We start from the raw sequence: 22,040 nt of genomic DNA on the forward strand, positions 1-22,040 counted from the left end.
CGTGCATTTAACGCTCCGAGTGCCCCGGCATCAGTCTTTACAGGGCACAGTACTTGCCACGGGCCTTGTTAGAACCCCGGGTGCTGTAGTTTTACAATTGGACTTTTTGGGCGGTTACATAATGCGTGTACCTACAGGTTTTCTTCTATTAATTGATACAGGGTGATGGGGAGAGACTTTAAGCCCAGAAATTGGTTTGTTACCACCTGTCCCCTTATCGCCCCCCCTTGCCTGGAGTGTGGTGTGCGTCTAGAGTCGAGGATCGGGAGGTTTAATGCGCGGGGGGCCAGTCTGCTATTTGAACAGTTTGTACCCCCTGGACATGTCGTGGTTATTTAGCGAGGTGTGTTTGGCGCTTGTGTTGTTTATTGCATTTTGTTTGTGCCTGAGTCGGCTCTTATTAAGCGGCGGGTTTGTGTAGTGTGTAACATGCCTGCGTGTGTATGCGTGTTATGGTGCAGATGTGCACTGTAAGATGCTGCAGGCTGTTTAATGTGTAATCTGCGATGTCCCTCAGTCCTTCAGCTGCTACAAACAGCGAGGTCCGTGTCCATGCACTGCACGGGGGCACAGCTGCCATGTTCGCTTGGTTCCTCCTGCACTGCCCTGGTGTCAGTGCTCTGCCCCTTCAAGTGCTTGTTAAAGCACGGCGAGGGTGCTTCTCCCATAGTTGTATTTTTGGTAGCCAGTTCAATCCTATAACCACATATCCTGGGTGTGAGCTGTGTGCCCTTAATCCACCCATAGTGGGTATCGATGTTGTTGGTGCTTTTACATTTATATAGTCAGCAAGCTCTGTGCAGCCTTGAACCACAAATCAGATTGCACATCTGCCTGGGCATTTGGCTAATCTTTAACCCCCAGAGTCATAATGACAAATGTCAAACTACATGTCCCAGGTTGCTTGGGACTGGCCGGGACAGTAGACAACTATCATCCTGGGCCCGGAGGCCGAGGTGGGGTGCTATCTGCAATGCTGGGTTAGCCGGTACCGGGGATGGGGCTGATTCGTGTTGTTTTCTTTGCAACTGTAAATTATAAGAGTGTAATCACCCCCACACCCTAATTAGTCAGTTGTACTGCTTACCCTGCTCTAGAACATAGCTTACACACATTGGCAACAAATGCTTGTTAGTTCTTGCGCGTAATATTCACCCACGTGTTACACGCTTCATTGTGATGAGGTGCCCATGTGTATCAACAATGTGTGCGAGAAGAGCAGAAGGCCCCAATACCAAGAGAAATGTAATTTTTTTTCTTCTTAGGCCCATAAAAAGCATACCTGCCCTGCTGCCCCCTCACTCTGCTCCAGTCCTGCAGCTGTCTGATAGCAGGTGTCTCTGTGCCACTAACGACCAACCACCCCAGCTCCGGGACATGACAGATTCTGGTAGTATTAGTTTAGTTTTTGTTTTAATCTAACATGCCAGGCCCCAATTACAAAAGCTGAGACCAAGAATGTGTGACGTGGATCAGTCGGCAAGCAACATTTGCAAGGAAGAGTGTTTCATTAACTTGTCTGTTAATGTATTTTCATTTTCAGTATGGCGCTAGCGTCTCTGTTAAAAAGTGGTTTAGTGGTGGATGCTTGCACGGGTCCAGAGAACGGTAGAGGGGTTTAAACATGCAGGCAATGGCAGTGAAGCAATACTGCATCCTGTACCAGCAGGGCTGTGGGCGCAGGGCACGGAGCGCAATGTCCGGTGTAATCCTGCTTTAACAAACCTCGCGCTGGAGGCAAAACATTTGAGCTAGGAGCCGCTCAACGTTGGAACAAGCTGCCGCTCACTTTAGTTTACATATTCCGCCCTTTAGCACTACATTTCGTAAAGCAAGAGCAGGCATTCACAGCCAGCTACCTTCACGCCCATTCACTCTCACCCACCTAGCAGCGTTCTACGTGCGGCCAACTCCCAATCTCGTGCCAGACCCATGGCAGACGAGGCTCGCGAGAGTACAGCCATGTTGTACCATACGGAGCACGCAATAGGGCTTTGGGGGGGGGGGGGGGCGGCCGACCAGCGGGAGGCCTGCCACCCCCGGGGGAGGGGGGGGGGTAGAGTCCAGCACCGTAGGTGGGCTGGTTGTGGGCTATTTTGGTAGCCTTGGGCTGGGGTGTGCTAATTTTGGGCTGCATTTGGGCCGGTTTACTTTAAAACCGGCCATTTTGTGTCATAGGCCACCATTTCGGTGGCTTGTGACACAGCAGCCGGGCGGGGGGTGTGGCGGATAGTAATTATTTTCCCTCCCTCCCTCCCTCCCTGGGTTTTCTTTCATTTGATGGGGGGGTTTAAGTTTTGAGGCTTGGGGGGCAGGGGGTTGGGTGTCTTGCTTTCTTCAGGGTGTAGCAGGGTTTTTTGTGGTATGCGGTGGGGTTTTTTCGAAGGAGTTTTCTTGAGGGCCGGTGCATCGGGGTTTGTTTGATGGTTGTGGAGTTTGTTGTGTCGCTGGAGCAGGTGTTGGTGTGAGTTTCAGCCTTTGGGGCGGTTCTTCCTAATGTATGGGGGAATTGTAGGAGATCTGTTTTTGGATTATCGGGGGGTAGGTCAAGCACAATAAAGTATTTAGCTATGTGGAGAGGCAAATTGACGTTTTTGCTAATTGTTTCCTGTTTGTTGATTGGGGGAACCAGTTTAGGGGAGAGGGTGGGGGGTTGTTCGGAAATTACATATTTAGTGAGGTCTAGTTTTGTACGGCGCAAGCCAAAGGTTTCATTGTGTAAGGTGCACCTGCTTCCAATAAATCGGCCTTTATCACACCTAATTTTGAGTGTCTGGTCGGTGCTGTTTGCCCCCCCACCCCCTTCCCACCACCCCTCTCCCCCATCGGGCCCCAAACGGTTCTCCAGCAGGAGATGCTGTGAAGCCTGGATCCCAGCCTAGCTGAAGCGGCGGGAATCAGTCCAGGTAATTCATCAGTTACTATTCCAGAGCAGGACTTCCAGTGTCAATACAGAAGGAACGGACTGGAACGTGACTGCAGAGACATCTCACATACACTGCAGCAGTGCTGGGTGTGTTTGCCCTGTAGCCGGGCTTTTTCCACCACTTGCAGTGCAGAGAGTATAGTTCGTGCACTCTCCTGGAAGTGCAAATATTTTGTACTGGTTAATGGTGCAAACTTCTGTTTAATTGCCCTGCCCAATAGGTGCGTTTTTTTTCCAACGTCTTTGTGTGTCTATGGTCAGTACATACATGTAGCATGTTTGGCACATGCCTAGGCCTGTATGAATTCAATACCAAGGTACTTTCTTCGATTCACATTTATTGTCACTTCTTGGAACATATAACCGTACCCGTTTTTCCCTTACCTTCCTTTACACCCTCCCAGAAGCTTTCCACTGTCACTAGTTACTTTATTCTGGAAGGATCTTTACTTCAGGTGAGTGTCTCGGCTGTATTATTTTTTGGCTTCCTCCTTTCCCCCAAAAAACGCAATTCAGTCAGTAATAACTTTATTTCGGTCACTTTGACCTTAAAACTACAGCTAAAATTATATACAATTCATTTACTTTTAAAATCAATTGCAGTTAAAACAAGCATTGGCATAGCCAATAGGTCTTGCCTTTGGAAACATATAAGTGTTTAGCCAAGCAACAGTGATTTGTTGCACCAAGGATATTGTGCTGGATAACTTACAAGGGCCCAAAGGAGAGACCTATTGGCTATGCCAATGCTTGTTTAACATGGGGATTGGTGTTTACAAACTCGTCTCAGTTAGCATTCAAAAGTGAATTGTGTGACTATCTTGCAGGGCGGGACAGAGCGTATGAAAGGAAACGCTGTAGGATGCCATTTTTTGTAACACCAGAGAACATGTAAATACCTGTAAATAAACTGCAGACATTCAGTAGTTTAGTAAGCATAATCGAAGCACATTTTTTTGTAATTCTGAAGTGTCATGGAAAATAAAGATTTTAATTGGAACAAAACAAATCAAGATACTTTTTCATGATGGTGCGCAAATTGTTTATATTTACTGAAACCTGATTTCCACATATCGGTTATTTGCATTTTAGTTTAATCAGTAAAACTCTGTCCATGTAAATTTAATGTGCCTTTCAATGGAAAATGGGCTGTCTGTAAATGACGGTGCGCTACCACTCGATGCTATATTTCCATTAAAAATATCTCTCATCTCATGTCCATTGAAGCTAGGTGGGTTGTGAAAATGTATCAATCTAGAAAGTGGGTCGTGGTTCTAAAAGGTTTAGGAACTATTGTATTAGGGAACAAAAATGAAAGGAATGAGACAAGAATTTAGTTTCTTGAATGATGTTCCAATAGATCTGTTACCTTCTCTCTTCTGTATCAGATATCAGGAGTGATGGTAAAATATTGAAAATAGGAACTTGCTTAATACACTAAGATTGCAGCAGGATGTGATCAGACAAATGAGGGCAGTCTAATTATATACTGCTTCATCAAGAAGACACATACCAATTACAATTTCAGTGATATTTGCAGGCCTTGTGTCTAAATAACTTAGTTGTCTGTTGCCGAACCCCTATTGTGGACAGTACCAATACTTAAAGTAGGCTTTGCTCAGCCCTTGGCATATGATTACTTGTCAGTCATTTGCTTGCTTCCAATTCAATGGCTTTCGTTCCTCTTCTTGTATGTACCCCTTTCCTGCTTTCCTGGAGTCCAGCTTTCTTTATATATATATATATATATATATATATATATATATATATATATATATATATATATATATATATATATATATATATATATTCTATATCCATATCCAATGCTCACATTCAGGGACATTTTTTTTCTTTTAGTGCTGAATGGGAGTGTTTTTATACTTTTTCCCCATGTGCTGCTTCCTATGGTGACCACCTAACTCAGTGTCTTGAAGCACATTCTTTCCAGTTTTGGGCTTTTAACTGACAGACCACTACTGCCTGCTGTGTTAGTCTAATGACAATGGAAGCTGCAGAACTCTCTACCCACAACGGAGGGGGGCTTGGGAGCACCAGCGTTCGAAGCTTCTTTTTTAGCGGTGCAACTCCAGTGGCTATCGTATTGGACGGCGGGGCGACCCATAGGAGATACTATCACCAGGGACGGCCCTATGCCACAGCCGGCAGTCCACAGACTGCTACTGCCAGGTACTAAACCTATACGCATGAGGCCACTACAGTTGTCCATAGACCGCACCTGTATGATGAGAATACATAGGATGTCTAAAACGAGACCGCCGTACTCGCCCCTGTTGCTGTTGGTGGGTTTTCCTAAAAGGGACGCGTACTACACAGCAGGGGACCTCCAGGTATGGACAGACCTGGCAGTTAGGGAGGTGGAATAAATTCTCTGAAGAGGGACAGTTGAAGACATATGACCAGATGATGAAACCGTATGACCTCCCACCGGGGCAATTTCTATTACATAGGCAGATACTGGATAGCAGCCGGAGGCACTGGAACCCAAACACAGGGGAACCTCCAACGCACCCAGTAATTCACACGATTCTCCATATGGGAGTAGGGCGGCATCTGGTCACTTGGCTGTATAGAGCAATACGCGAGCTGATCTCCCCGTCCCTTGAGCCCCTACGTCAGAAGTAGGAAACGGACATAAGACGGGTAGTCCATGACAAAGAATGGAGCGCAGCTCTGGAGTACCCGAAAAAAGTCTCCAGAAATGCGCGATTCAGGAACATACAACAGCAATATCCTCCATAGGGCCTACCTTACACCGCACCACCTCCACCAATTCTTCCCTGATACACATTTTGAGTGCCCCCGCTGCCAAACCCCAGCAGCAGATTTTAGACACATGTTCTGGGACTGCCACACGCTTAGTGGTTTCTGGAGCAGGGTTCATCGGACACTTACAGAAGTCACCAGTATCACAACCATGTCCACATGTGCGCTCGGGATCTTCCGCAGGCGGAAAACCAAAAAAACACAATATAGATTCATGTCCCTTGCCATCCTCTTGGCGAAAAGAGGAATAGCCATGTACTGGAGGTCCCCGGCCTGGATAGGCGCCATGACTAAATGGGGAAAGGCTGAGGAAGCGACACTTCGGGAGGAAGAATTGAAGGGAATCCGCAAACACCCCATCTCTTTAGAATGGGCACAATTGATGCATGCTTTTACACAAGCAACGAACCCACCGGAGACACCGCGGCCTCACAACCCATGACCCAACCGACCGACCCAACCCCCTCTACCTCAGAAGCACCGCAACAAAACCGATCACCCCAGGCCCTTGCGCGAACGGTACCCCCACAGAGCGGTCACCCCCCCTGATGGACTGAGGACCACCACAGAAATCAGTTATTCGTTCCCCTCCACCCTCCACCCTGCGCACACTGCCAGATATACACACCTAGTTTGACACAAATATCCAGGGATATAAGCAATCCCACCTGAACAGTCGGAAACTTCCCACTCCCCATTAGCCCCTCCCTCCCTATGGTTGGCCCCAATGGTTAATAAAAAGTTTAGTAGTTTACACTGGAGAGGTACATCCACCAGTGAATACCTGGGAACGCATTTAGACACGATCGACACGACAACATCAAGAGACACACAACATGACACCTTCGTCAGGTACACCTGGAGAGACGGATACTACATAAGTTGAGACGCAGGGTCACCGCTGCGCTGAGAAGGGTGTATCTACCTTCCCCGACGAATTCTCATTATACTGTGCACAACACGGACGCTGCAGCAACATGTTGTTTGTACATGTGGACCAATCACCTTACTAACAGTTGGACAGTACTATATGCATGTAGGGTATTATGTATGTGGTTCTACGTGTTAATATATTTTTCGTAACGCTGCACTACTGTATTGTACTAAAAATGTCGAAATGGAATGCAAAAACCCAATAAAAAAATGTAAGCAAAAAAAAATGGAAGCTGCAGAAGACTACAGTACCCAGAATGCACTATGTAGTCAAAGATGTTTAATCCTAAAAAATCTCATGCACTGGATCTGCATCTTCTTGTGTGGCAAGAATTTTGACAAGACATTGTGTGCTAGATGATCTGTGCTGTGGTATATGTGAGTTTAAGAAGGCATGCTCTTTCCATCAGGAATGCCTGGCCTACTGTTGTAATCAAATGATGTTGAAATCAATAAAGTATTAAGGTTTTGCATTGTGCACAGTGGCATAGGCCAATTGAGCCCCTTCATTGTTATTGTGCCAGGTATAGCCTGGCTTTCGAGCCTGTGCTGACGGGTGTGGTGTCTGGGGTACTGGCGAGTGCAACTCTTTTTCTTGGTTGGTTATGTAGGCCAGATTTTAAACATTCAGAGATTAAGTCTCATTGTGACATTTTGGGAAAGGAATTAGTGGGTTACAGAATCTTGGGCAGCTTTTGAATTAGGAAATGTATATTAGAGAAAGAAGGAATTAAGGTTTGTACAGGTGCGTCTAGCCAGTTGCGTCTAGCGTTGACACATGAGATCAATCTATATCAGCTTCTGAGTCTAACATCTCAAGATTAATCTTGAATGGCAGTTGTTTACATAGTTGGTGTATAATATGAAAATCTGGCATACATCCCTTATATTGACCTTGGAGCTCTAGAAAGTACTGATTGTGAAACCTTCCTGTAACAAAGTGAAGTTGAACATTGGATGCAGCTTGGAATGTTGCAATGCAGCTGAGCATCGCTATGGTTGTACACTCTTCTTACGTTAAGTAGTGTGTGGTAATTATAGCCATTGTAAAGTGGGTGTGTAAATGGAATGCTTAGAGAAATGCAGGATTATAGAATACTAACACTTGCTCAAGGAGAAGCCAGAACACAGCCAGGAAGACCGTTCCCAACCAATCTTATTGATTTGTTTTCAGATTCTGAGACAGGACTGGACTGAGAAGCTAAGGTCTAGCTGAAAGGGAGTCAAAAGACAATGGTAGTGAGTTACTCCTGATTCCTTCCCTGAAATAGTTGACTAATCTTTAACCTCTAAGAATCCAGAGGTAAATCAAACCCTATCAGATTATAACACGACTTTGGACTCTACCTTTCATAGATCATAAACTCACCCTCCTGAGGCGAAAAGCCGGGAGCAAGACTAGCTGTATTTTAAACTTGTGTGTCACCTATAACTTGTGTTATTTTAAAAAACGCACTCACTTCGCTTTCCTGGCACTTTCTGGACGTGCCCTCTGAACTCTCTCAAAGCGGATCTAGCGCTGTTAAGAGAAGCGACAAACACCAACAATCCCTGCCGCCATTGACGGCGTGCTGCGAGGCCACGCCCACTCCGAGGCCACGCCCCCGCCCTACCTGTATATAAGCGCTGACTGTGAGCGCTGCATACAGATTCACTCACCCTCCTGAGGCGAAAAGCCGGGAGCGAGACTAGCTGTATTTTAAACTTGTGTGTCACCTATAACTTGTGTTATTTTAAAAAACGCACTCACTTCGCTTTCCTGGCACTTTCTGGACGTGCCCTCTGAACTCTCTCACAGTGGATCTAGCGCTGTTAAGAGAAGCGACAAACACCAACAATCCCTGCCGCCATTGACGGCGTGCTGCGAGGCCATGCCCACTCCGAGGCCACGCCCCCGCCCTATTAATCCTATTAAACCATGTGCATTCACCGGACGCGCAGCGGACGGGCGCAGCTGGCGCGCCGTTTGCGCGCCGAGGGCGCGCCTAAGGCAAGCCCGTCTTCGCCCGTCATCGCCAAGTCATCGCCTCTCGCCAGTCCCCCTGGTCGGACTCTATCAGCACCCCTTCACTACGACAGGGAACAACTACTTGCCTGCAACCCTGGACGGACCTGTGCCCACCCAACAGGTACGCTTGGTCAAACGTGCCTTCAATGTAAAATCTGGCATTTTACTACTGCCACCCCCCACCACATTCGACAATTACAAGACTTACCCAAAACCACCCCCATCACGATCCTCCATCTCAACGTCAGGTCACTCATCAAACATCACTTTGAGGTTAACACCCTCATACTGGATGAAAACCCTGACATCCTCTTCCTCTGTGAAACCTGGTTACGCGATGGCATCTCTGTCATACCTAACCTCCCGCTCCCAGACGACTACCTTATGTCAAGCCTAAATAGAGATGGGAGAGGCGGAGGCATTGCTGTAATCTACAAAAAAAACTTGCATGCGCATTCACCAAGGAAGAACTTCCCGACTGTGAATGTGCTCACTTCAAAATCACTATAAATCCTAACTTCACCATGTCAGGTCTCTACATATATCTCCCACCTGGACCTGCCTCAAAGTTCACCGAAGCTCTTCTTGAGACAGCGAACTCTCTAGTGACTAAAACTGCAAACTTCACCATACTAGGTGATCTCAATCTTCATTTTGACTTGCCTAACGATTCTACTATCAAAAATCTTCTTGCCGACTTCTCCGCCCTGCAACTTAACTCCCTTATACAAACCCCAACGCATCTAGCTGGTCACACCCTAGACCCAGTATTTACAAACATCGAGGAGGCTAGGACAGAGGTGCCCCTACCGATGGGATGGACAGACCACTACCTCATTAAACTGACAACTTTAGTCAATAAAACTGCGCACAAAAACGCACCAACCCGCCGTCTAAAAAGACCATGGCACAAACTATCCTTCAGCGATCTTCATGCCACCCTTGGGGAATTCCATCATGAGACCAACTTAGACATCAACTTAATCTATAGCACGCTCCATGATTGGATTACGGGAGGACTAGACACACTTATTCCAGCGAAATGGACGAAAGTACGCAGCTCACCGTCCAATCCATGGTATAATTGGATTGGAAACTATCTGGACAACAGAGCAAGTAGCACTACAGAGCGTAGCGCGCTCATAGGAGCTTGTATAAGGATATTTTAAAAACTCTTGATTTGTATTTTGTATATTTGCGAATTGCTGCCGTTTTATGGCATCTTAATAATTACCCACTCACTTGCACCATAATCGTGTTTTCACCGCGTTTGGAGCGGGTCCTTCTCCCGTGAGGCAGCACTGCGGCGGCCATCTTGGGTTGGGGGGTTGCAAAGAGAAGCTGCGCACGGTCTAGTCGTCGCAAGGACGCTAGACCGGTATTTAAACGGGGCAAACTAGGCGGCCTGTGATTGGAAACTATCTGGACAACAGAGCAAGTAGCACTACAGAGCGTAGCGCGCTCATAGGAGCTTGTATAAGGATATTTTAAAAACTCTTGATTTGTATTTTGTATATTTGCGAATTGCTGCCGTTTTATGGCATCTTAATAATTACCCACTCACTTGCACCATAATCGTGTTTTCACCGCGTTTGGAGCGGGTCCTTCTCCCGTGAGGCAGCACTGCGGCGGCCATCTTGGGTTGGGGGGGTTGCACAGAGAAGCTGCGCACGGTCTAGTCGTCGCAAGGACGCTAGACCGGTATTTAAACGGGCCATGTTGACGCGCAGCGGGCACGCGCGGCGGGCTCGCCGGAGCATCGCCGGAGTCACGCCAGAGTCCAGCCCGTCTGCGCCCGTCCGCGCACGAACGGGCGCAGGGGCTGGGACGGCTGGTCAGCGTCGCATATACTCCCCAGAGGAGCTTAAATCCTTGAATAGAGGTGAGCCCATGGTGGACCAGGCGGTCTTGCTGCTGCTTAAAAACCACGGCATATCCCGGACTGTCAGGGTCACACCTGCCCTGGGTAAACATCCCACTTTAAAAATAGCTAGCCTTAATACCCGCTCGCTTCACTGCCATCATTTGGAGGTATATAATATGCTTCAGGACAGTGATATTGATGTCCTGACTCTCTCGGAGACCTGGACGGATGAGAACTCGATGCCGGATATCATTGCCGCTGTTCCAAGCAGATATGATATAATGTGGCACAACCGCCCAGGGGGCTCACGGGGGGGTGGGGTAGCTATCCTCTATAGGAAGACTATGACAGTTGGAAAGGTATTAACAGAGACGATTGACCTAGCCGATTTGCTCGGGGTAAAGGTCACTGTACACAATATGTGTTGGGTGATTTTGTCTGTCTATCGCCCGCCTAAGTCAACTCCTCTTTTCTTTGACCTATTTTGTCCTATTATATCTGACTTTAGTTCAAGATATACAAAAATCCTGGTAACAGGGGATTTTAATCTACATTGTGACAAGTCTAACTGGGACTCAACTACGCGTCAGTTAGACACATTAATGTCTGCACTGGGTTTTAAACAGATTGTGGATGCCCCAACGCATGTAAAAGGCCACACTCTCGACCTCATGTGGACCACAGATGCCACTCTAACATTCAGTGAGGCAACGCCCTGTGTCTGGTCGGATCACTGCTTGGTCTCTTGTGAGGTCCCCCTCAATAGTGGGGTTGTTCGTAACTCACACGGTTCTAGAAAAACCCGGAAATGGGCTGAAGTCAATCTGATGTCTTTGACCAAGGCACATCTGGAACCCCCCCAGGCCTTAGAGCAGGATTGTAATCTGGACCGAGAATACTCTGATTTAACGAGATGTATGACTCGGGCCATCGATCAGTTAGCGCCAGTGAGAATACAGCAAATAAAGGGATCAGGGAAAGCTCTCTGGTTTACACCACTCTTAAGGGAAACTAAAACAAAGCTAAGGAAGTTAGAAAGGTTGTGGAGGAAATCCAAGCAGGACATGGATAGGAATATCTATAAGGCCTCCCTCCATCAATATAAAAAACTTATGATCCAAGCTAAAGCGGATTACCTTGAGTCGCGCCTAAGCAAGGCTGCTAATATCCAGAAAGAAACCTTTAAAGTATTGGCCGAGCTAAGTAAAAAACCTGACAATGCTAAGGCCCCTTTCGATTGCAACACCTTCCAGGCCTATTTCCTGGAGAAGGTGAAGATCATTGTTCAGGAGATAGAGAATGGGGCGGCGACAGGGACTGCCTCCGCCCTAACATCTAAAAATGCGAGCGATTGCTCTCTGGAAGTGTTCCCGGAGATGGATGCACTAATCTTGGAACAGCTGATGGGTAAAATTAAATCTGGCTCCCCAGCTGACCCATGTCCACCTGAGATTTTTCGCATCGCGCGTCCTCTACTAGAGGACTGTATTATCTCTCTCCTCAATAAATCGCTAGACATGGGATATCTGCCGAGTGAACTTAAGGAGGCGCGGGTAAGACCCTTATTGAAAAAACCGGGGTCGGATCCTGCTGTGTTAAAGAATTACAGACCCATCTCCCAGCTGCCCTTTCTCTCAAAAATCCTTGAGCAGCATGTTCTACAGTCCCTGTCCTGCTATCTGGAATCTCACCACCTACTCCATGATAGACAGGCAGGTTTTCGAGCCCATCACAGCACCGAGTTGGTGATGCTCTCGGTGCTGGACGAACTAAGAGGTAGGGCTGACTGTAAGAAAGCGAGCGCCCTGATTTTATTAGATCTGTCAGCGGCGTTCGATACTGTCAGCCACACCTTGCTCTTGGATAGATTAAAGAACTTCGGGAATAAGGGCTTGGCTTTTCAGTGGTTGGAATCCTTCCTTACAGGAAGGACCCAAAAGATACAACTGGGGGATGAAACATCTGAGGTGGGGATTTTAGAGTGTGGGGTACCGCAGGGGTCTGCCCTGTCCCCGCTTCTATTTAATCTGTACCTGCAACCACTGATTGCTTCGCTGGCTGCGATGGACTGTAAAGTCTTTAACTACGCGGATGACACGCAGTTGCTGCTAAGTATAAATGACACCACGGCTGCGCAACTCCAATCCCAGAACATCTTGAGGTTCACGGTGCAATGGATGACGGATAACCTTTTAAAAGTCAATCCTGACAAAACTGAGATCTTGGTTATCCCATCCATTTCTTCACCTTGGAGTGATCTCTACTGGCCTATGGAGTTGGGCCCTGCCCCAAAACCAAGCCTGGCTGTAAAAAGCTTGGGGATTAGGTTGGATGCTGACCTGTCGATGGCTCCTCAGATCTCGTCGGTGGTAGGCAGCTGTACAAATATCATTCGGCAACTGCGGAAGTTATCCCCTATCCTCTCACAGCCCATGATGCGATCAATAGTGGCTGCCATTATCATTTCCAGAATTGATTATGGGAATGCTCTCTATCTTGGCCTACCGAAAACTCTTACCAAAAGGCTCCAGGTTTTAATGAATGATGCTGCCCGATTGATCTTTAGACTCCCGAGGAGGTCTAAAGCCACTCCTTTATTACAAAGCCTACATTGGCTTCCAATTAAAGAAAGAGTGGAATTTAAGAGTTTGTGTACAGCTCATAAGGCGATTTATGGTAAGGCTCCGGCCTATATCAAGGAGCGCCTGCAGCTGTACTGTCCGGTGAGAACACTTCGGTCTTCGGACTCGCAGCTGTTGACCTGTCCTCGCTATAGGCTAGCGACGAAGGGAGGGAGAGCCTTCTCAGTGTTGGTTCCCCAGCTGTGGAACAGCTTGCCTGGAGGGCTGCGCGAGGATGGAAACCTCTTAAGATTTAGAAAGAGCCTAAAACGCTTTTGTTTAGGAGAAGCCTGAGCATAGCATAATTTAGTGTTGCTCTTTGCTCTGATTCCGCTATGTTATTGTCCTGTATCATCTTTTCCTGGCGCTTAGAGACCTGTAGGTGATTAGGCGCGGTATAAAATTAAAATAACAATAACGACACCCTCAAAGCCATGCGCAAAGACTGTAAAAGAGCCGAGCGTCTTTGGAGAAGGGATTACAACAATGAAGATAAAAATAATTATCTATTAAAACAAAAAATGTACCACAAAGCCATCCGCGCTGCACAAACCGCCTTCTATGCAGATAAAATCAACTCGAGCCCCACTCCTGCCAAAGAAGTTTTTAAACTTGTTCAAGAACTACAGAACTGCAAATCCTCCTCCCCCAGCATCTCCTTTGCGCAACAATGTGAGGAGCTCGCCACGTTCTTTGTTGACAAAGTACAAAAGATCTACAGTTCCTTCCCTCAGCACTCCCCAAACCTTGCTAAAGTCACTAACCCCCTCCCTAACCATACTATCCTGACCCACATCCCAGAAATGTATTTTGACAACCTCACTAAATTGTGCCGAAAAGTCAAAACTGGCTCCCCGTCAGACCCCATGCGCCCGGCTCAATTCTTGGAGTCACTTGACTTTTTTCTACCTTCCCTGGCCTCTATTCTGAATCTCTTTCTCCTCAGCTAGTGTACCATCTGCCTGGAAGCAAGCGTGGGTTTCACCTATCATCAAGAAACCCTCCCTAGATCCATCTAAACCGGAAAACTTCCGACCGATCTCTCTGCTTCCATGGCTGTCTAAACTCGCTGAAGCTCATGCTAACAGCGTCCTGTCACAACATATGGTTCAGAATAACATCCTGGACCCATCTCAAAATGGGTTCAGACCGGGCCATAGCACGGAGTCTGCTCTCCTGGCCACTACCGAGTACCTCCGGACGATCTTAGATGCCGGTCAAAGTGCTGCGCTGATTCTTCTCGACCTCAGCGCGGCCTTTGATACGGTATCCCATGACATTCTTCTTAATCGTCTGGAGACATTCGGAGTATCTGGCCTTGCTTTAAAGTGGTTCCATTCTTTCCTCAAGGACAGATCCTTCCGGGTCTCAGCACCCCCTTTCCTATCTAAATCTCATCCCATTGCACAGGGAGTTACGCAGGGCTCTGCGTTGAGCCCATCCCTTTTTAATCTTTATGTGCAACCTCTGGCGGCAGTGGCCAAAGAATGGGGCCTGACACTGGTGTCGTACGCCGACGACACACAGCTGGCCATCACTCTTACTGAAGGCCCTTCCATCTTGGCCTCTAGATTTAAAAACGGTCTTTCCGCAGTAGCCCAATGGATGACGGACAACTGTTTACAGCTTAATGCTGGAAAAACAGAAGTGCTACTCCTTGGTAAAAACATCAGCCATTGGAATCAGCACTGGTGGCCGTCTTCCTTAGGTACCATTCCACCGCCCAAATACCTAGTTAAAAATCTAGGAGTGTGGATGGATGCCTCACTCAACTATCAGACCCACACCAAAAAAATCGCTGCCACTTGTGTCGGCTTGCTGAGGAGTCTCAGCCACATACTGGGCTTCTTTGATGCTAAGGTCCGCCAGCTTATCATCCAAGCAACTATCCTCTCGCGTTTGGACTACGCCAATGTACTCCTCCTAGGCGCCAACAAAGGAGAGATTGCACGACTGCAACGCGTGCAAAACTCTGCGGCGAGAGCCTTAGCCGGCCTTCCTCGCAGATGCTCGGCCAGAGCTACAATTCGCAAACTACACTGGCTACCCGTTGACTCCAGAATTAAATTCAAAACCTTCATCATGACCTTTAAAATGTTCAAATTTGAAAATCCAATGCTGCTACGACCTCTTCTCACCCCCTACGCTCCATCTCGCAACCTGCGATCCTCTAACCAGCACCTTTTGTGCGTTCCTCGCATAAAACTCTGCCGCATGGGCGGCCGCTCCTTTAGGGTTTTGGGAGCCAAGCTATGGAACGATCTACCACTAAATATTCGCTCCATAGAAAGCCTACCTGCCTTCCGAAAAGCCATTAAAACTCACCTATTCCCCTCCCCCTAACTCTCCTCTTTACCTCTCACTCTCAGGTTAGGGTCTGTGACTTCTTTAGCGCCGGGACGCCTCTTCGCTGGGGCAGCTGTTTTGCGCTTTACCAAAACTATAGAATAGAATAGAATAAACCACAATGGCTATTGTCCATTTCTTCCTTGTAAATCATGACGTTGTAGTACTATTAGCATCAAAAAACAAAGTGATGGATGGAATGCATGATTCAATCTCAGCCAATCCATCATTTTTCGCCCACCATGTCACCTCAGTTTGGTGGCAGACATGAGGTGCCCTTGGCACCCTACTCCAGCCTTGGCACTCTACTCCAACGGGAACAGTTTGTCCAAACTATCAGGCCAGGCCCGCTCTGAACCAGAACAAAAGTAACCCGTGACTGCTTTCACCCTTAATATGGGCTCATCAGCAGTGGCGGCTGCTTGCGATGGAGAGTTGTGAGGCAGACAAAACCGTAAACTTGATTAACTGATTAAGTTCATACCCACATGCATTACATTTTTGTTTTGAAGTTAAAATGTTTAACTTCAAAATGGTAATGTAATGCATGTTGGCGATTTAGGGATAATTACAGACATAGAGTACATTTAAAAAAAAAAAAAAACAGAAATAAAAGTTACTAATCTCCGTCCTCGCTCCAGTGTTCTTCTCTCCTCCAGCGAGCCCCAGCCAAGTCCGCTAACCAATCCTGGTGCTGTTCTCATGCTGCATGAGAGCAGCACCAAGACTGGATGGAGCAGGCTCTCTCAACGCTTCAAAGAGCCATGAAGGCCTTTGCTCTGTTTGACAGCTGGGCTGAGATGTTTAATTTGTGCATGTCTAGTTTGCCTTCGCAAGACAGAGGCCAAAGAGACGGCTGTACTTTGAAGTGCCCAGTCCATCACTCCTCTCTGCTGCTTCAAGTCAGCAGTAGCCCCACCCCCGTCCTGAGATTCTGCTCAGGACATGGATTTGCAGAGCCAATGAAAAATAAAATGGCAATGTTTATTAACATTTTATTTTTCAGTGAGGGCATTTTAACTGGTGGAACGACGCTTCTCCGCCTTAGCGAAGGAGCCGCCACTGCGCATCAGTCAGATCTAGCTTGATTTCAGTGGCACAGTGACCATGGGAGTCACTTCTGGGCATACCTGTCACACTTAACAGCATCAAAAAACAAATGCAGTTTAATGCTGTGGGTGAGTACACTACTCATCGATGGCTAGGACCCATAGCTATTTTATCTTATGCGAGCTTAAGAATGTCAAGCATTGTAAGGGAGTTATTATGCAGTGTATATGAACCAGAATTGACTGCCCATGCACTATGTGTTTTGCTGGCTGCATAAGCATGGGGTTATATATTGTACTGTTTTGTAACTACATTTATATTGCACTTACTACCCTTGATCAGGCTTAAAGAACTTTATGCCTGGCAGCACGCTGCTCCAGAATCCAAGGTTACTCTTGATTACTGGGATTAGTCGTGTGCTCTTAAAAAAAATTCTAGGTATTTACTTCGGTTTCTACCTGGTAGATTAAATTAACAGGAGTTGGACATGATCTTTTGTCACAATCAAAAAAACACATGGGGAGAGGAGTTGGCCTAATGGTTAGGGCGGTCGACCTCGAATCTGGGGAACCCGGTGCAAGTTTCGGCAATGACGCTGAACATCCTGCGATTCTGGGCAAATAACTTAATCTGCTCGTGCCTAACAAAAATGAATGTGTGTCCTCATATAACGCAACTGGTGCAATGTGAAGCGCTCTGATACCAGATACCGGGTCAAGTTCGCACTATATGAAACTCTGTTAAAAAAAACAAAAAACATTCCGCTAAACTCGCACATTTTGCTTTGTTCAATATTGTCAATGTAGTTTGTATATGTAGTCCCTATAGTTTGTCAATGTTATGTAAATTTAATTTGCTATCACACTAGCAACACCCTTACAGGGGTATCTCAGCGCGAAAGACAAATATAGCAGCAGAAAGAGAACTGAAAGTTAAAAAAATCAGTCTTTAGTAGTTTTTTAAATTTGGTGTAATCAGTACAAGTACAGGTCTGGAGAGGCAGATTGTTCCAATAGGTGGGAGCCAGATATGAAAAAGATCTGAACCACACTTTGACTGACAGATGTGATGGATAGTAAGTAATGCTTGATCCATGGATCGCAAGTTCCGCATTGGATAATAGCATTTGAGCTTCTGGTGTAAGTAGTTAGGCACTTTCCCCATTAAAGCCTTGTGGGTCAGAAAACAGGTTTTGAAAATTATTCTCTTTCTGATCGGCAGCCAGTGAAGTGATCTCAGAAGTGAAGCAGAAAGAGATCTTGAAGGAGCCTCCAAGTCTATGTTCACATCGGCCTGTGTGCTGTGTTTGACTGCATATCCACAGTTGTGGAGAGCGTGAGGTGATAGACTCGGAAACAGAGGAATCCCAGTGAGAAGCCTTAGTCCAACCTTTCTGTTGGGAGTGGCACTTGTGAGGCGGTCCAGGCAGAATCTGAATGTTTTGGATTTCTGCCTTGATCTGGAGCCCAGGATTCCTTGCCCCCTCAGAGAGCCATTCATTAATAGTTCCTCTCCGGCACCTGGACCTGAGGGATGGGCGTGAAGTATTGCCCCCCTTTCCCCAGATAGAATGTAAACAGCAACAAATGGCAAAGAAAAAACGGAACAGGAGCCGTGGGGACGTATGTTCCGGCAGCTCTAGCGTGCCAAAATGGGATCGTTCCTGCACTTTTGAACAACTGCATCAGTTTGTTTCCTGCTGATGGATAGAGAATATTTTCAATGATTTGTAAATGAAATAGAGACTTTTGGATAAAGATGCTTATTCATGGAACCCATGCACCAAGAGCTAAACGACACGTCTCAGTTGTAATCCTACGTTTGTGTGGTTCTCATAGGGCCATTGTTCTAATGCAAATCTTCCAGGAAAGCTATCTGTATGTGGTGGCTTTGACAGGAGCTAAATTTAGTTTGCTCTTTGAAATGGTGATTTCTCTCCAGAAACGCAACAAAACTCTGGAACAAACGTGTGTTTTGAGTTAACATACCCACATTTTAATTTTACATTTTGTTAACATCGCTGATCACTCAGGGTGTGGCAATACCTTTCAGGGCAGGTTTTGTGAAGCTCTGGTGCGATCCCAAAACAGTTCTAACTGAGTGACTAGACAAAAGAAGGTTGTAATCGAATGAAAAATTAATGTGCTTTCTTGTAAACCTACTTTATGTCCAAATAAATTTTACAAGAGGGATAAGGTGAAGTGACGCCGTGCCCTAGAGCACAACAGTATCAAACTGTATTTTCAGTTAGAGGAGCTAGGCGTGAACATGTATTCTTGCCACAGGTCTGCTGGTTGTTTAAGTTTTTAATTACTGCAGTTTTTTTCTCGTGCATCTGTGCAGGTTATATTTCTTTTAAGCCTTCTTTTCAGGGAATCCTCGCAAGTTGATGTAAAAGATATTGTTTTTATCTTTCACAAAACACATTTTTCATGTTTTGAACACTAAATTACTACATTTCTAGTTATTCATGCAGACTTTGGCACAAACCTTAGTTGACAGGATTCACTGATAAAATACATTGCAGTGATCTGCCCAAGCTTTGAAGAGGCAGGACTTTCCCCATATTATTGGATTCTACTTTGTGAAGACGCAGTGTGTTAATCGTGGTCTCACAAAGACTAGGATTTGTTTGAAATAGCAGATGCATGAGAATTGTAAATACAGGGTTCCGTTGTAAAAACGCTTCAATACTTCCTTAGATTTCCTTGTGCTTCTCTGCCACAGTGGTGGTGATCTGGGCATTGCTGTGTGAATTAACATAAACAAATCTATTTTTTTTATTCTGGACATAGAGTAGTACGTGTTTTGTATTGGCCTCTATCCCAGAAGCGTTAACATTAAGTTCTCCAAGACCGTTTTGTTCTGTATGACGTTAGAATCGTAGTATTCAAGCCCATCAGCCTGCATGTGGAAATAGGAGTAGGCAGCATTATGAAAAGCCGTGGTGTTGGGTACAACATCCAAAGGGTTCCCGACGTGAATATTTCTTTGTGTTAAAATAGGTGAGCAGTGTCGTTCGTAGATCTGGTTCTTGAAGATTAACTCAACCAGTAGCACAAAAAATTAAATGGAAGTTTTCTTTTTTATTTTAACAGCATTATTTTTAATAACAAACACAAATACAAAATATAATATAAAATCATAGCAATTCTCATTCTCGTATCTTTTGTTTTTAGTTGTTGAAAGCACCACCACACAAACACAGTAGTTCACTAGGTACTCGAAGAGGATGAAGATAAGTAGCAGAGACACAGCAATGGAGAAGTTGGAACAATTGACTTGCGTCTGTGTTCTCGTCACACTCTTCCCCAGTAAAGATTCTCTCAGCCATTTAGAACTGAATATCCGCTTAGACATTGGATTCCCACCCAACCCTTGGGGTATTGTATGGGTATTGCACTTTGGTAATTCGAGGGAAAGCAATGAGAAAATGATTATCTTCAACAGCAATAGGTTAGCTAGAATGTGCCTTTTCTCATCTCTAAGCTTTCCAAAAAATCCATTGCAGCAGCCATTTGAGAAAACACATTTTCTGCCCCGTTGAACCACCTTCAATTTAAATAGACCAACTAAAGCCAGTGAGCCCTTCACCACCACATCTGTTACGGTTAAGTATGTTTCCAATCTGGAGGTTGAGATGTGGTTGTAAGCACCGCTACAACTCCCCTCAGTATCTCCAATTCTGACACAATAGGATATCGTAGGTTTTCAAGCCACACATTTCGACAGGGAGTGGAATTGATGATTTCCAGCTCATTGCTCTTCTACGTTTGGCCGTCGCCAGGTCAAGGAACTTATTGAGGGGCTTTCGGGCTCGCACTCGAGATGTAATCCTTAGCAAGAAGTGCTGGGCATCCGTTGGTACAGCTTCACCCACTGCCTCCAATAAGACCTCTACTATAGGCGACCAATATGATGTCAAGTGTGTACCCGACCACACCATGTTGGTGAAAGTAACATCAGGGTTATGACAGTGTGGGCAGGAATCCGCCGTGCCTCGGTACATCCCCTCAAGTCTGTGGGTTGTGTGAGGTCTGTGCGATGAAGGAAATTACATTGTGTGTACTTCAATCTGGCATTCATAGAGACGCACTTTGGCGCCTCGAAACACTGCGCCCACTGCTTGTCGGAGAGCGTTGTGGAGAGTTACCTGTCCTAATATGCGCAGAGCACTGTGAGAGGGACATGCTGGTCCATGCGTATAGAATCATGTAGCAGTCAGTGTGAATACTCGGTGGCCAGCCCATTGTGTAATCATAATTTGGAGGGTTCTGGATATGTCAGGTTCATCATGGGATTTATCCTAGATCTTATGTAAGTGATGCATACAAGAGGAAGGAGCCCGCCAGACTGCCAAAGTCATCTACTAGGTTCTCAAACGTGCATAGAATCTAATCTGAGAACATGTCACCCCAGGTAGTTTAGCCCGCGGTAGTCCAGGCGTCCACTTCTGGTCTAGCACCTAAGTCTGTGCAACCAGGCAGCACCGAAAGGATAGCTCAGGAGCATAGGGGAGGGAGGGCCGCTGTTAACACAAGTATATATTCCAACATGAGCGGGCCATGGACATAAGAATGCTCCCCACCACTTTCAGAATTGTGTTAGTTGAGCCAAGTAGCCACTTCACCACCCTAGTCTGGTGCGTCCCGGTTGCCCAGTGTCTCAGCTCTGTGGCCTTCCAGCCGTCACATTGACCATTGCAATTGCGCAGCTGCATATTAATGATCATAATTCGGGGCCCCCATGCCTCCCTCCGCTAGTGGGGTGTACAACGTCTTGAGAGACTCCTGTTTTCTGCCGGTACCACAAATTAGGGCAATCATGATCACCGTAAGATCTTGAAAAAAAACTTCTGAGGGATTTGAAACGTTAGAGTGGGAAAAAAAGTACAACAATCTGGGTAACACCTACATCTATCAACCCTCATACTAATAGGATTCCGATTCATTTCCCTGTAGGAATGGGAAATTGGTATGATATTGTGTAACTGAAATGGGTTGAGGGCACATCACTGCTAACTCTTTTAAGTGATAGGTAGGACTGAAGGAAACTTTACAATTAATAATGGATACTAGAAAATCGAAAATTCACTAATGTGTTAACAGATGTTGCAGTCATTCGTTTTTGGGTAAAAGTTACTTTATGGAATAAAAGGTATAGAGCAAACTGCAGTTGGATTTTGAGAGGGTGTGCAACCGGAGGCTTCTTGTTTTAGGAGACATCAAGAGAGAATATGGTTTAACATAATTATTTTTTTCCAGATTTGTTAGAAAAATCTCGTGTTGTGCGGCAGCCACGAGGTGAAAGAAACTTCCACATCTTCTACCAGCTGTTATCTGGCGCTCCAGAAGATTTGCTGAGTAAGTACTTAACTGAAGCCATTCATTGCACATGGATAACATGACCAGTGAGAAAGGAAAAAAAAGTAATAAACTGCCTGTGTCACTGTAGTGGATTGCTTGGCTCTGCTTTACCTACCTTTGGCTTAGTTCGTCTCAATAG

General features: G+C 46.1%; 1 protein-coding gene across 5 annotated transcripts in view; it reads left to right on the plus strand.

Annotated features, from left to right (window-relative positions):
* Nucleotides 1-22,040, plus strand: part of MYO1B (myosin IB) — a 911,317-nt gene that overhangs the window by 379,121 nt on the left and 510,156 nt on the right. For all 5 annotated transcript variants that reach the window (XM_078680402.1, XM_078680405.1, XM_078680404.1 and 2 more), the window contains exon 8: nt 21,800-21,898. In XM_078680402.1, the coding sequence (XP_078536528.1) occupies nt 21,800-21,898 (99 nt within the window). The remainder of the gene's footprint in view (nt 1-21,799; nt 21,899-22,040) is intronic.

This window comes from Lissotriton helveticus, chromosome 3_1, assembly GCF_964261635.1.
Source record: "Lissotriton helveticus chromosome 3_1, aLisHel1.1, whole genome shotgun sequence".
Lineage (NCBI taxonomy): Eukaryota > Metazoa > Chordata > Amphibia > Caudata > Salamandridae > Lissotriton > Lissotriton helveticus.